The sequence below is a fragment of the Herpailurus yagouaroundi genome, unplaced genomic scaffold, assembly GCF_014898765.1.
Source record: "Herpailurus yagouaroundi ecotype Mexico unplaced genomic scaffold, PumYag 186, whole genome shotgun sequence".
Classification (NCBI taxonomy): Eukaryota; Metazoa; Chordata; class Mammalia; order Carnivora; family Felidae; genus Herpailurus; species Herpailurus yagouaroundi.
Genome location: NW_024412417.1, coordinates 47,798,149 through 47,813,504, shown reverse-complemented (window position 1 = coordinate 47,813,504; position 15,356 = coordinate 47,798,149). Strand labels below are relative to the sequence as shown.

Genomic DNA, 15,356 nt, shown 5'->3' with positions numbered 1-15,356 from the left:
TGCCCCCCACGCTCCAGAGCACTTCCGGGGCTGGGCACAGGGAGTTACCTGTGAGCCACTCCCGACTTGCTGCCTTCCAGGTCTCTTTAGGGCACAGAAGTGTCCTTTTCCCCTGATGTGCACCCAGTCGCTGGCACACTGCTCGTTAAGAACAGGTGCTAAGTGGACACGGGCGTGTGACTGGGGCCTGGTAGGGGTTACCTGCCTGAGCTAAGGCCCCTGGATCGCGGATATTGGGGCTGCGGGGAGGGGGGCCTTCCCGCTTCCTCCTTCACACCCTTCCTTCCTTTTCTTCCTTTACACCGGGCTTGACACAGCCGACTCCTCTCTCTCCTGGTGCATTTTAATTGTCCCAGTCTCAGCAGAGCCCACCCGAGGACCGGGGCTCCCCAGAAGGCCGGGTCTGTGTCCCCTTCTCTCCAGCCCCCTGTTCCGCCGTCCCCCGACCCCAGCCCCCAGCAGCTGGCCTGCGCCGCGTTTGGGGAGACACGGTGGTGGGCGGATGGGGGCGTGGGGGTGAGCAGCCCCCCGGGGGGGGGGAGGTGAGGGCCCCTGCTTCTGCTCCCCCACCAATGTGAGCACGCGGCTGCAGGCTGGCAGGTGCAGGGGCTCCCCCTCTCAGCTCTCCCGTTGCCCGGGGCTGTCGGGGCCTAAGGAACGGGAGGAGGGAGGGACCCCAGGGCATCCGGTTCGCCACTCTTGCTCCGTCAGTGAAGCTGTAAGCTCTTATCCCTCGGTCACCGGGACAGTCCACCGGCCCCTACAGCCCCATTCTCTGCCTCGACGGCCCCAGATGGCGGGCGGTGGGGGGGGGGGCGGTGGTGGTTGCTCAGCAGGTGGAAACTCCCCGCAGCCTCAGCCTGAGCGACGGGCATCCGATGGGGGGCGCGCATGGGTGGGGGAGGGGCGCCGCAACAAAGGACCGACACGGCAGGTGGCTTCCAACACTGGAATTGTCCTCTGTGGCAGTGCTGGACGCTGGGAATCCGGAACCCACGTGTAGGCTGGGCTGGGCCCCCTCTGAAGACAGCAGGGCAGACCCACGCCTCACCTCCCCTGCCGCCCTCCGGGGTCCTTGGCTGCTGGCTGTATCTCTCCAGTCTCTGTCCCTGTGGTCACTTGGCTCTCCTCTCCCTGCACGCCTGTCTCCTTACAAGAACACTAGTCACACAGGACTTAGGGCCCACCCTGCGGCGGGTGGGGCTCGTCTTCGCCAATTCTGTCTGCAACGACCCTACGGCAAAGTAAGGTCAAATTCACGGGCGGGTAGGACTTGGACAGATTGTTTGGGGAACACAGTCCCACCCAGAAGAGGGGAGATGGAGACTGGCCACCTGCAGCGGGACAGAGTGAATAGACTGAACATTGTGGGCGGCGGAGCCTGTGGGAAAGGTGGCCCCGGAATGAGCTCCCCCCCCACCCCGCCCCGTGTTGGATCACATGCAGACACTGGTTTGAACGCGCGGTTCCGATGGGCCCAGGGCACGGATGTGCCACAAGTGTCCAGGTGAAAGACAGCGGTGGCCTGTGTTTCCTGGGTCTGTGCACTCACAGCGGCACCCAGCAGGGACAAGCGTGTCTACAGTTTGACCCCGGAACCGCTCTGCCAAGAAGAAGCCGGGCTCCTGGGAGAAGAGCTGCTCCAGGGCTGGTTCCAGAACAGAGCAAGAGGAGCTGGGAACGTTTCAGATGCGAAAGCCTGGATGCCCCCCCTGCAGGACGGGGACACGGCAGGACAGAGAGACCAGCTCTAAGGCTCGGAGCACCACGTCTGGGGTAACCTGAGCATCACACTGCACAGAGACAGAGTCGGATCTCAGCCTACTGCACGGGGTGGACGCCCCCAAGTCCACGCTCGCCTGGTGAGCGGGGTGAACAGAGCCCCAGAGACCAGGAGGAGGGAGCTCGTCTGCGGCTCCTTCAGCTCCTGGGCAGACAGCAGTTCTGAGCGCCAGCCCTCCCTCCGCGCTGTGTCTGCTCCAGGCCCTGGCTGGGAAATGGTGGAAAAGCGTCCACCGCGAGGCTTGGGGGGCTCCTCGAGGTGGTGGGGCACATGCTGGGTGCCGAGAACTTACCTCCCGCCTCACTCCTCGTCCACACTGCCTCCTGGATGTGGCGAGGCGTGGCCATCTGAACCTTTCAGGTGCGCTGCCTTTCCCGTGCATCCTTCCAAACCCAGCCTCTTCTCTCCTCCCACGTCTCCACACCCTGGACATGGCCAAGATGTCCCCTGGCACAGCCAATTGCTCCTGGCTGGGACATGCTAACGTCAGGATTCCTGTCCCCTAAGGGTCGCCAAGAGAAAAGGTGAGGCCACGGTCCAGCAAGGGCTTTCTGGGGCCAAGCGGGGGCCTGTGAAGTCGCCTGAGTCACTTGCTCAGGGGCATGTTTTCCGGCCGGATTATGATGGACTGGACTCGTTATTAATGACAGAGCGGGGCTCTAGTCATATCCAGCCGGCTTATTTTCAACTACCATCTGACCAAGACTCCACCCTCAACCAAATTCTGGCAGGATCTTTTGAGCCCTCTTCTTGACAAGGCCTGCACCTTGCCCCCATCCTCTCTTTGGCCTGAACTGCCCCCGTTTAGCAAAGAATCCTGCTAAGTGGGTTTATTTATGTATTAAAACATTTTTTTTTGATGTTTATTTATTTTTGAGAGAGAGAGAGAGAGAGAGAGCACCAGTGGGGGAGGAGCAGAGAGAGAGGGAGACACAGAATCCGAAGCAGGCTCCAGGCTCTGAGCCGTCAGCACAGAGCCCGACGCGGGGCTCGAACTCCCGGACCGCGAGATTATGAGCTGAGCCGAAGTCGGACGCTCAGTGGACTGAGCCCCGCGGGTGCCCCGCTAAGGGAGTTTGGTGAGGCTCCTGCCGCACTCGATTGTGGATGAGATCCCTTATCTCCACCCGTGACCGTGACTCACCGTAAGCCCTTCTGCGTCAGGAGCCAGAGCCTCCTGGCCTGGACTCCTCTCCGAGATGTCCCAGGCCCTCCCCTCTCTCCGCTCAGGGAGCTGGGCTCACTCCCTCCCCCCTCCGGCAGTCATCCCAGCTCCTACTGCCGCACGTTGAGTGTCTCGAATAAAATCTTGCTACCATTGGAGAAAGTGTCAGCGTGATTCTTCTTTAAGAGCCCGGCGCCGTCCCTCCGAAGGATCAGATGCATCATCAGATGCCCCCTGCCCGCCCCAGGTGCACATCTTTGAAGCCTTGTGTCCGCCCCCTGGGCCGGTGCTCTGGGTGCCAGTCGAGAAGCGTGGCGGGGACAGCTGTTTGCGTGCGTGGTCTTCCGTGAATATTCATCTCTGGCTGTTGGTTTGCCAACCGGCCCAGGCACACAGAGGACAGGGAGAGTGGAAGAAAGAAGCAGGCCGGGTTGGTAGGTAGCAGGTTTATAAGCAGAGGGAACTTACACACCAGGCTTGTCTTGGGAGCCACAAGACCCCTAGATCTCGGGCGGGGCCCGGCTGCCGCACCTTCCAAGTTTATGTAAAGGCCATAACTGGTCCAGACCGTCTCAATGTCAGGTTCCTCTGTCAAGGCCGTGTCCTTGGAACAGCAGCCGCTGTGGGAGTGGCTGGCAGAGCGCCCGTTCCAAGGACAGGGCCAGCCCTCACGTCCTCTCGATGACCTCCTCCAATGCTGGCATTCGACGTGTGTCCAAATGTCTTCTTCTTATGAGGCATCAGTCACATCGGATTAGGGCTCACCCATAGGACCTCATGTACCCTTAATGACTTAATGACTTCTTGAAGGGCCCCGTCTCCAGACAGTCACACGATGAGGTGCAGCGGTCCCCTTGTCTGCGGTCTCACTTTGCCCAGTCTCCACCACCCGCGGTCTCCGTCACCCGTGTGGCCCGCGGGCGGATGGTCCTCCCCCTCGCCCCGCTCCCTCGGGCCACGTGGCCACTCCATCATCTCACCCGCTCACGAAAAGAAGGGCCGGGGCAGGCAGGATGCTTTAGAGAGAGCGCAGGTTCTCGGGACTTCCACGACGGTATACTTCTCGTGGCTGCCTTTTCTTCTCACTTAGGGACCCAATCTCTTCCTGTGCCCGGTTGTAAATCAAACTTTCTCATAGGTATGTACACACAGGAAGAAACGTCGTGCATACAAGGGTTAGTACTATCCGTGTTGAGGCATCCCTGGGGGTCTTGGAGCTGGCTCCTGTGGACAAGGGGCTCCTGTACTGAAGGCTAAGGTATCGAGTGGAGCGAGCCAGGTGGGAGGGATACCACCACAGGGCCTGTCACAGCCCCCCCCCCCCGGCCCACCCCGGCCCCAGTTCAGAACATGGGAGCTTGACCCTGGAGTCTAACTTGATGGAAATTCAGTCTCTTGCTTTTCAGGATGCTCTTTCTTGGCAGAGGCCCTGCTGGAACTTTCCTTTGTTGAACGCCCCTCCCCGCCCCCGGTTTCTGCACACTTCTACCCTTGCCACGACGGGGCTAGCTGTCCACTTCCTCCCTGTTGGCAAGATTTTTCTAAGATAATTGGACCTTTGGTGACCTCCTGAAGAGACGGAAGATCTCCCCAAATTAGTTTCTGCAGGACCTGTCTGTCCCCGTGCCTCCTTTCACCACCACCGGCCTCCCCGCCAGCGTCCGAGAGTCCTGCTTCGCGTCCTCCGGCCTCCTCTCCGCCTCCCTTCCGCTCCACACTCAGCCTCTACGGTCGCTCCAACTTGAGGCCACCTGCCACCCCCAGGGGCCCTCAGGGACGCAGGGACCCCGACAACAACCACTGAGGCTGAGAGGCTAATCGGAAACAGTTTTATCCGCCCAGGGGAGCTTTGGAGACACCGGAGGGCTGCTTGGCGACCCCTCAGCACCTCGACCAAAGTGTAGTCCGCAGCCCCCGTGAGAGACCACACATCGGGGCAGGAGAGAACCTCGAGGGATGTTCCACAATCACCGATGGGTGACCTCACACGGGCTCCTCTGCAGAAACGCAGTTCAGAGAAAACTAGAAAGTGGGGCGAAGGTAAGAACCAACTCTTATATAAACCAGGGAGTTTTCTGTTATTCCGTTTATGCCTCACCTGCTAACATTTTGGAATAAAGCTATACCGCATCTATCTGTGTCTTCTGGGATGTTTCTGTGTCCACTGTGCCGTGTATATATGATCTTCTCCTGCCTCTGGATAAGACTATCGAAATAATTTATAAACTCTTGTAGAGAGGATTGCTCTAATTTGCTTAGAGGTCAGTGAGTGCTCACATAGACAAAATATCCCTAAAACTCTTATGAATTTTAGAAACCAACCAAATGCTGTTCAAGTTTATGTGATTTGGGTAAATCTTGGGTAAATAAGATCGGATATCGTTGGTTTAGGAAACACAGCTATGTCTCCTGAGTTCGCATCACTAAGTAGAACATAAGCATACGTTTTGATTTTATTCTGAGTTTGCCAGTCAAATAAGCTAATGTTACATCTACTGGATGTTTAAGATCATGTGAATTTAGGGGTGCCTGGGTGGCTCAGTTGGCCGCGCGTCCAACTTCGGCTCGGGTCAGGATCTTGGGGTTCGTGAGTTCGAGCCCCACATCGGGCTTACTGCTGTCAGCCTGTCAGCACAGAGCCTGCTTCGGACCCTCTGTCCCCGCTCTCTCTGGCCCTCCCCTGCTCTTCCAAAGACAAATTAATAAATATTTTTTTTTAAGATTATATAAGTGATCAGTTCAACCGAAGAATCAATGTACAAGGTGAAGAGGCCATAAAAATGAGCTGCTCGACACCCATTACTACATGGAAGTCAGGTGCAGCAGGAAAACGAAAAACAATGTATTGAAACGTTCAAAATTTTTTCTTTTTGCTTCTGTGATTTCGGGGGGTACTTTTTCGGGGACGATGCATGCAGGACAGGACAGGCTTGTGGGGTGGGGGGGTGGGGAGGACTGGGGGAGGAAGGGAGACAGACGACCTCTGAAGGTGGAGCCAGAAACGGGGCAGGGGGGAGGGAGGGGCGCCCAGCTTCCTTCTGGAATTTCCCCAAAGTCACTGCTTGTCAGCTAGGTGACACCCCCTCTTGGTCTGGGACTCAGGGTCCTGCCTGGGGTCCGACAGCTAGAACTCCCGGAAGAGGTGGAGACAGGAGAGCCCGGCCCCCGCTTCCTCTGGGTGGGGCACCAACAGATTGGAGAACAAGTTCTTTGGCCACCAGGGAAGAGGCTCCAGATGCCCGCTCACCCGAAGGGAGCCTGACGTCAGTAGGTGAGTGAAGCGGGAAGGAGCCCCGTCTGTATCCCCGTCTGAATCCCTGCGGAGGCACAGGAGGGGTCATCCAGGGAGGGCCAGGGTCTTGGGAGGTAGGAGCCTGAGCCTGGGGTGCCCCCAGGGTCCCACCCACACGTGTTGTTTCCAGGAGCCATGAGAGGCCTCCAGCTGGTTTTGCTGGTTTTCCTGCTGTGCTGGGAGCGTGGTGAGCATCAGGGCACCGGAGGGGTCTGCACCGGGACGTGGGGGGTGGCGGGGGGGACCGTGGGTGGCACCCCCCCCCCCCCCCCCCCCCCCCCCCCAGAGGCGGGGTGGTTTTGTGCATGTGAGGGGTCTGTCCTCCAGGACATGGTCCCGGCCCCCCCACAATGGTTCTGGCCTCAGGGGCTCTAAACCCAGCCTTCCTGCCCTCCCCACCGGCCTAGTCCTCAGCCTGCAGTGTTACAGCTGTTTGGAACTGGAGACCACGAGCCAGTGCCAGCCCATCCAATGTCCCATGTCCGGCGTCTGCTTCAACAGTGACATGACCGTGACCTTGGGCACTGGTGAGTCTCCAGCACCCAGAGGATGCGGGCGGGCGGTTCAGGGAGCTCTGCCCTGAGGCCTCCCAGTCTCTCGGATGGGTGCAGGTATGGCAGGGGACCTCCTCCAGCCTCCCTCAGTGTCCCCATCCGCCAGCTGAGGGGTGGCCTCCCCCAGGCCTTCCGGGGGAGCGTGTGGGGGCCTGGTGGGACCGGATGGGACTCCAGCGGCAGAGGAGGGCCTCGTGCCCCCAGGGGATGAGTGACCCGGGCCACCTGCGGGGCTCGCCTACCACGCTCCTCCCTCCTTGCCCCCAGGAAAGAAGGTGAAGTCCAAGCACAAGGGCTGCACCCCCTCCTGCGAGGTGGCCTCGAATATTATGACGCAGCTCTCACAGATGACCAACCCTGGGAGCCTGAGCCAGGGGGTCCCGACTAAGTTCGAAGTGCAGGAGGTGACGTGCTGTGAAAAGGACCTCTGTAACGGGGTGGCCCAGGTGGCGCGCAGCTCCTGGGCCCTGGTGGGAGGGCTCCTGCTCAGCCTAGGACCCGCCTTCCTCCGGGCCCTGCCGTAAGCACCCCGCAGGCCGGCCAGCGTGCCGAAGCTTCCTGCAGCCTGCGCGTTAAGCAAGCTCGCGGCCTCGCACACGCACGCGGACATATGCACCCACACGCACATATTTACACCCTGCACGCTCGCCCACACACAGGCTTTCCTGCCTGCCCACCTGGCCAGCCCCGGCGTCAGGCGCCCAGGGCCCTGCCGCACCAACAAGTCTGTCCCGTTTTGCAAACACCATGGATTGACCACCGACCCAAGATGCAGAGGCCGCTAAGCCCCGGCTGGACGGGGGCCCCCAGGAAAGCAGAGCCCACAGCGCAGCCCGGGGCCCGCTAATGGTGTGCCAGTCAAGACCGAAAGAGAATAAACGCTTTCAACACCCCAGCGTTCTTTGCTTGCTTCGCCCCGCCGGGGCAGGGTGGGTGGCTCCTGTGGCCTGCCTGGGAGGGACACTCGGCTTCCGCTCGGTTTTGCCTCAGCCAGGCAAGCGCCCGTGGCCCAGGGGCTGTGACCTGGGGTCAGCCCTGCACCGCTGGGTGATGGCTTCCTCTCCTCCCCATGAAGCGTCCAGTGCATCCTCCCTGACCCCACCCCCCCCAGCCCCACCGGGGGCCTACCCGGGACTTCCCAGGGAGGCATCTTCCCAGGGCCTCTGGTGGCCGCTGTGCGGGGGGGAATCCTCAGCAGAGGCAGGGGGTGGTGGTGGAAGAGGGGGCCTGGGCTGGTTCCTTCCCTCCTTCACACCTTCTCAACCCACACACCCTGACCCTACACGCCCCACCCACAGTGAGATGGGGGAGGGCTCCGGAGCCAGGGCACCTACGTGAGGCACAGAGGTGCTTGTGGGCAGAGGAGTTAGGAGAACCACGGCTGGTGGGCCAGTCTCCAGACTGCTGACCTTGCCACGCTGTCCCCTGGGTGACCTTGGGCCCACATCTCTGGCCTGCCCCTGTGACTTCTCTCTGGCGACCGGGCCCCCCCCCCCCCCCCCGGGGCGCACTGGGTCCCATCCCCCTGCAGCAGCCACAGCCAGAGCCGCTAGTCCGTGCCTCCCGGCCAGTTAATTTCCTCGGGCTTTTTAATCGGTCCATCTTGATAACTAGTACTGATTATTGAAAGTATTTTAGTATGTGTCTTTTTTTACTGCTGTATCATGATTACAGGCAAACTTTTTCACCATTAATATTCTTAAACAGTTTTTTTTTTAATTTATTTATTTTTATTTTTTTTTCAACGTTTTTATTTTATTTTTGGGACAGAGAGAGACAGAGCATGAACAGGGGAGGGGCAGAGAGAGAGGGAGACACAGAATCGGAAACAGGCTCCAGGCTCCGAGCCATCAGCCCAGAGCCCGACGCGGGGCTCGAACTCACGGACCGCGAGATCGTGACCTGGCTGAAGTCGGACGCCTAACCGACTGCGCCACCCAGGCGCCCCTCACCATTAATATTCTTAAATGTACTAGTGGGTTACTTCAAAATATTTTCTGTTACTATATGAAGAGATTTTCCTATGGTTTTTCTTAAAATTGTTAAGTTCTCCATTTGCAATCTGAGTTTTCATCCATCTGAAGTGTTTTCTCCAGGAAAACCCGGGTCCCATCTGGACCAGGGCTGGGCAGGCTCAGTCTGCTTTTAAAACGTTTCAGCTTTTCATTCTGAAATCAGTTCACACAAAGAAGTTTCAAAAATAGTACACAGTTCCTATCTTCCCTTCACTCAGCTTCCCCGCACACTAACTTCTTACATAACCGGGGTCAAAAACAGGAAATCAGCACTGACTCTCACAGAGCTGCACGCAGACCCTGTTCCAAGGTCCCCGCTGCACACCAGACGTTCCTGGGGGCCAGAGCCCAGTCCTGGAACAGGCACTACACTCCCAGCCCGGTCCCCAGCCTCCTCACCCAGGGTCTCCAGGCACCACAAGGGGCGAGGTCCCAGGTCCGACCCCATCGCCCCCAGCCCACCCTGAACGTGTTCCTATCTGAGGGAGGCCGCTGGGCACGGGCTTGAATAGCAGTGGCCTGGGGTAAGCTGACCAACTTGAGTCAGAGTGGCTCTTTCCATCTGTCCCGGATTCAGTTCTATCCCGCCTGGACCCTCCGCACAGTTAGGACCAAGTGTCCCCTGTCCCGCACCCCGCTCTCCTTTCCGTGCAATGGGTGAATGGCCTCGCTTGCCTCAACGGCCCAGCTGCCAGTCACACTTGGCAGGAAGGCCTCCTGGCCTGCCAGGTGTCGGGGGGCAGCGTGCATGTGTATGTGTGGTGCGTGCATGGGTGCGATGCTGCACATGAGTGGTGTATGGTTCTGGTGTGCGTGCGTACTGTATGCCTGTGTGTTGTGTGTGTCGTGTGTCGTGTGGGTGGGTGTTACGTGTGTGTTATGCGTGCTACGTGCGTGTTTGGGGAGGGCATGTTACACCAGTGGAACTCTTGGGTGGGCCTTGGGCGAGAACAAGGCCACGGCCTCCCTCCGGTACCCTCTTCCTCAGAACTATACTCCCACCCTCTAGGGCCTGGCCCAGCCTGAGCAGCAGAGGGATGGTGAGGAGCTCCAAGACATCTGGGATCCTTTAGCCCGGAAGGCAGCAGGCCAAGAGGCTGGGCACCCAGTGTGGCGAGGGGCCGCCCCCAGCCCACCCAGAGCCAGAGGATCCGGGCTCCTGGCCTCCCCCACCTCCCCGACCTTTCCCTGAAGGGGGAGGAGGCTTCCTAGCGAGGAGATAAAATCTCCGCCAGAAAGGGAATGCCAATGCAGAAACAATGCAGGAGTCAGCCCTCAAGGTCACGGAGAGCCTGGCCACAGCCTACCCTTCCTGAGAGAGCTGCCCGGCATTTCCAGGGGTGGAGGCAGAGGCCAGGAGAGGGAGGCGCAGGGAGCCTCAGCCAGTCTGTGGCAAAGACAAAGAGGCAGAGATGCTGCCCTGGTCCGTTTGGGTGGTTCACATGTAAGGTCTGTGCCTCATAAAGGCAAAAGAAACATGGATAAAATTAAACTTCCTTATAGCCTGCAGCCCAGTGACAAACACTTGAGACCGGAAGATAAGGACATTCCTCTAGGGACCCCCTACTGTCTTAATGTTAAGGCCTTAGTAGAGAGAGAAGCAACCTTAGCTTGACAATAGCCAGGCCTCCAGGATCCTGTGAGTTTTCCTCAACATAAGAAAATCCTCTTGGAAACTTCCTTTGTCTCTACCTGCCCCCCCCCTCCTTAACAGTGTATAACCAGTCACTCCTCACTATCTCTTCAGCTCTTTCTGCCCACGGCAGCTCTTTCTGTCCCTGTGCTATAATAAAACCACCTTTCATGTTCAAAATGTCTCAAGAATTCTTTCTTGGCCTTTCGCCCGTGGGTTCAAACATAAACCATATCATTTGGCGCTCAACGTGGGGCCTGAGTCTTCTCATCTGGACTCCAAGCCTCAGTGCAAACTTGGTGAGTACTTCCTCTCTTCTCTGTTTACTTTCATTTCAGGGGCTTTTCCAGAAGTATGGTCTCATTGGAACACTTTCATGTCTATTGCTCAGGTTGTAATCCTCTAGTCCGTGACTACTCTACGGGCAGGAGAAAGCATGCTTTTGCCTAGAAGCTAGTACCATGGCTGGAATGGTAATAAGACCCAGAAACTTGATGCCCTCTCTTTATTCCTGTCCTTATACAAAGCTGTCTTGGGCACTGGACAGCCACCTAAGTCACCAGGACGGCCGCCAATCTCAAGACCCTCGTGTGAGGTTTCCTCCTCGTTGGTCAAATGTGATCCACTCCACTTCTGTGGTCCAGTCTCTTCTGGCTGGGAGACCTCCACTGGGAGCTGGCCGAAACCAGTGCCAGATTGAATTAAAACCCAACTGGGGACCATTTCCTAGGAAGTTGGCTGCAAAGACTCCATGTGTTAGACCGTCACTTAGACCATGATGGATTTCTATCTTTACTGTTTTCTGTCATTGTTCCCTACTAATTACAGAATTGGGTAATGTCTCCTTGTAAAACTTTTCTAGTGTTTTCCATGGGTTGAAAACAGCAGGTTCTTCAAGGCACTGTATCTCGTCCATACACCAGCGGCCATTTGTAGCCTAGGATGCAACGGGGAAGTAGGGGGATGCCAGCATCCCTCCTCTGGGGCAGGGTGGTGATCATAGCGATTTTGGTCATAAGACCCCTGGTTTGCTTTGACACCAGGAACCTCTGACCTATCCTTCATGGGACACCACCTGGTCTGTATTTTTCTAGGAGCATAAGATCTTCTGCTTCAGGCCCCAAGGACTCTCCCTTGGGATGCCTTTTACCCCCTGGAAACAATTTGGATTGCAAGATTTAAGGGAAAAAAACTAATTTTTCTGTAATCAGAATGCATGGCTTCAGTATTCCTTAGGAGATGAAGGGAAATGGCCCATTAATGGGACATTCAGCTTCAGTATGATCGATCAGTTAGATCTCTTCTGCAGGAAACAGGGCAAATGGACAGAGGTACCCTTGGTCCAGGCCTTCATAGGTTTAGATGAGGACCCTGACCTAAAGGCCTCTTGCAGAATGTGTTTGTCTACTAACCAGGCTAGAAAGCTCTCTCCTGATATATTGGATGGTAACTGTCTAAACTGGCCTCTTCCAAATAAACCCAAGTTGCTGGAGGAAACACAGGCCATCCCTGATGAAGGGGACACTGACTCTCTCTTACTGTTCCTCCTTCTTATTAGACCCAGGAAACTCTTGTCTGTGGGGGCTTCTCCCTCATTCATTTCCCAACTTAATGGCTATGGTAATTGGGGACAACTGTCTCTGGTTAGTCTACCTCAGGACAAAGACTTTAAGGAATATTCCCAAGCAGCTGCTGAACCTCCCTTTGTTTCAGGGAAGTTCCTGGTCTTCTCTGGCCTGACATGGACTGCTAAATTCCACTTGTTGGTGGAAAGAAAACCTGTCTTTTCATTTCTCCAAGCTGATGAGCTTTAGGACCAGGAGTCCTCCTTCTCTGCCCTCTGGGGTTTTATCTGGCTCCAGCCTTGTTGGTGGCACCTCACCTCTTCTGCCTCCCCACCTTCCCGTTTCCTCATCACTTGGGTGTGGCGTGCACAACTGGCTCCTATACCATCCTGCATGCCTCAGGCATCATTGGCTTCTTCCTCTCCCTTCGCTGTCAAGGAACAAAGAGCACCCCCTTGGATTTACACTTCCCACTTCAGATTTCCCCACCGATGTCCCAGGTAAAAATTAGCAATGGGAAACAAATTGACTTTTAAGTGGACGCAGGTGGAACAAAATTCAGTATTTAAACTAATTTAAGTTTGTTGGTTTAATTAAAATAGACATTACTTTAGAGTTATCAGTAATGTGGAAAATGTTGGGGTGTTTGGTTTTGGAACTGACAGCCAAGAAAGAACTCTTGAGACGTCTTTGGTGCAAAAAGGTGGTTTTATTAAAGCACGGGAACAGGCCGCAAAGGGCAGAAAGAGCTGTCCCGGGACTATGAGGAGTGACTGATTATATACTTGGGAGTTGGGGGAGGTAAAGGCAAGGGGAAGTGTCCAAAGCAACTTTCATATGCTAAAGAAGACCCCCAGGATCCTGGAGTCCTGGATAGTGTCAAGCTAAGGTTGTTTTCCCTCTAGCAAAGCATTAACATCAAGACCGTTGGGAGTTCCTGGAGGAAAATCGTACTCTGCCTGCCTCAAGTATTTGCCAAAGGGCTGCAGGTTATAAGGAAATCTAATTTTATCTACATGTCTTTCTGCCTTTGTTCCCCACATCAGTCAGCATTAAATACAAAACTTTTATTCTACCAAGGCTTGTTGAAGGTCAAATGAGCTCGTGTTATCTTTGTTGCAATTTGTTCCCCAAACGGTGACTTCAAATGAAGGTCAATTTTGTCTCAAAGCTTTCAAAGTCTTTGGGAACCTGGAACTTTGAAGTTTTGATTGGATGATAAATTGGAATGAATTCATTAACACCTGTAAGTTTTTTCCAAAAGAGATAAAATACTAAAGCATCAATCACTGAACACAGGTTTGTGCTTTTGCTTTCCAATTGCAGAGAAACTGAGAATATTTGGGTCTATTGGTAAAGATGCTTTGTGCTTTATTGAAAGATTTTACTATGGAAAAAATGTGTTTTGAAAATTGTGGCATGTATTTATAAATTTCAGATTTATTAAAAAAATTATTTTGACAGTTCACAATTGGTTACTTCTTCATTTTCACTGAGACTAAGTTTCCTAAGAGTTAAAATTCTGCTAACTGTAGTTAAGACTGTTGGAGATAGGGAAACAACTCTGAATGAAAAAGTGATACAAGGTTTATGGGGGGAAATCTTTGGAAAGAAATTTTATATATCATCAGGACTGAGGTTGAAATCGAGGGATTTTAAAAGTACATTGGTGGGGCACCTGGGTGGCTCAGTTGGTTGAGCATCTAACTTTGGCTCAGGTCATGATCTCATGGTTCGTGAGTTCAAGCCCCACATTGGGCTTGTTGCTGTCAGTGCGGAGTCCACTTCAGACGCTCTGCACCCCTCTCTCTGCCCACTGTCATGCATGCTCTCTCTCTGTCTCAAAAATAAACATTTAAAAAAATAAAAGTACACTGGCGTGAGACTGAAATTCTGTTTTCTTTCTCTTAAAAAGACGAAGTTTTCTTGGATTGGTCTGCTCTTGATAAGAAAATGTAAATAAATTTCTCTTTTCTCTTTTGTCTGCTGGGAAAACCCAAGTTTCTGTTTTGCCTTTAGCAGGTCTTTGATTACTTAAGATGGTCAAAACCTCTCTATATTAAGGGAGTTAAAGTTTTGCTAACAACTATATAGCCCTACATATTTCCCTTTGGATTAAATAAATCCACTTCCGTTAAATAAATAATTAACTTTTAAGTTTTCTAAAGATCTGTAATCCTATTCAGAAATGTGCTTCATAACTTTCTGAGGTTCTTAAACAAACTTCCCGGATGTAAAGTGTAAATGAAGTCTTTTTGACTAATTCCGTCTTTTTATTGGGTATGGGAAGTGACTCTGGAAGCATTGTTAAACAAATAAGCTTAGATTGCATTTAGGTAAATAGTATAACTATTCTTGAGATTACATGCAATTCCTAAACTTTTAATAGCTTTGGTATGAGGCCATCACTCGATATTCTGATTATTGAAATGTTCTGTGTCACAGAAATAATGAGATTTCCTTGTCAGCTATATTATGACCTCAAAATCACCATGTCCATTTTGAGTCTTTTGTCATTTATTGTTATTATTCTTATTCTCTTGCAAAATGTGTTTCATCTTCAAGGAGATTCATAAAAAAAAAAGGGCTTTGGACAAAATCAGGGTTTTTTTGATCTTTAAAAAAAAAAAAAAAGGGAGGGAGGCTCCTGGGTGGCTCAGTCAGTGAGCATCCAACTCTTGATTTTGGCTCAGGCCCTGATCACATGATTCATGAGATGGAGCCCGGTATTGGGCTCTGAGCTTATAGTGCGGAGCTTGTTTAGGATTCTCTCTGTGTCCCTCCCGTGCTCGTGCTCTCTCTCTCAAAATAAATAAGTAAACTTGAAAAAAAAAACAAACAAATAAATTTGGTATGAATTTCCAGAACTAAAAAGTTGCATTGAAGCTGAACAAGAATCAGCAACATGGGACTAAATGAACTGAGGAAGAAGATTATGGTTTTGTGACTCTTTTTGAAATATTTCTGGTTCTCTAATGTTTGCTCTTCCGGATTAAGAAAACTTTCTCTTAAGTTATCCATGATACACAGAAATAGGATAAAATATTCTTCTGTGAACAAATGGAAATGTTTGACTTTTTTCTGTACCTGAGCCCTCTGAAACTGAAAAAGCGTCAGTGAGTATTCTTTCTTTGGCAATTACATTTATTTGCATTAAGTTCAATAAGAACCTCTTCTTGTAAACACTGGTTGTCCTACCAAGTCTTTGACTGAAGTGTCGTATTTGAGAGCATAGACTCAGATATGACCAGACAGCTTTACGGAACTAAAGTTGACTTTATGAAACATGGAGCCAATAAAGCCCCTTGGAAATGTTGGCCTGATACCCGCTTCCAGAGTTCCCAGCAAC

The 15,356-nt window shown here is 53.5% G+C and overlaps 1 protein-coding gene across 1 annotated transcript; it reads left to right on the top strand.

Annotated features, from left to right (window-relative positions):
• The first annotated feature begins 6,096 nt into the window (after positions 1 to 6,096).
• Positions 6,097 to 7,689, top strand: LOC121043072 (lymphocyte antigen 6H-like). Its single transcript, XM_040494591.1, has 4 exons — positions 6,097 to 6,219; positions 6,371 to 6,427; positions 6,648 to 6,767; positions 7,062 to 7,689. The coding sequence occupies exons 2-4, from the start codon at positions 6,376 to 6,378 to the stop codon at positions 7,316 to 7,318; spliced, it is 429 nt and encodes a 142-aa protein (XP_040350525.1). The 5' UTR covers positions 6,097 to 6,219; positions 6,371 to 6,375; the 3' UTR covers positions 7,319 to 7,689.
• The last annotated feature ends 7,667 nt before the right edge of the window (positions 7,690 to 15,356 follow it).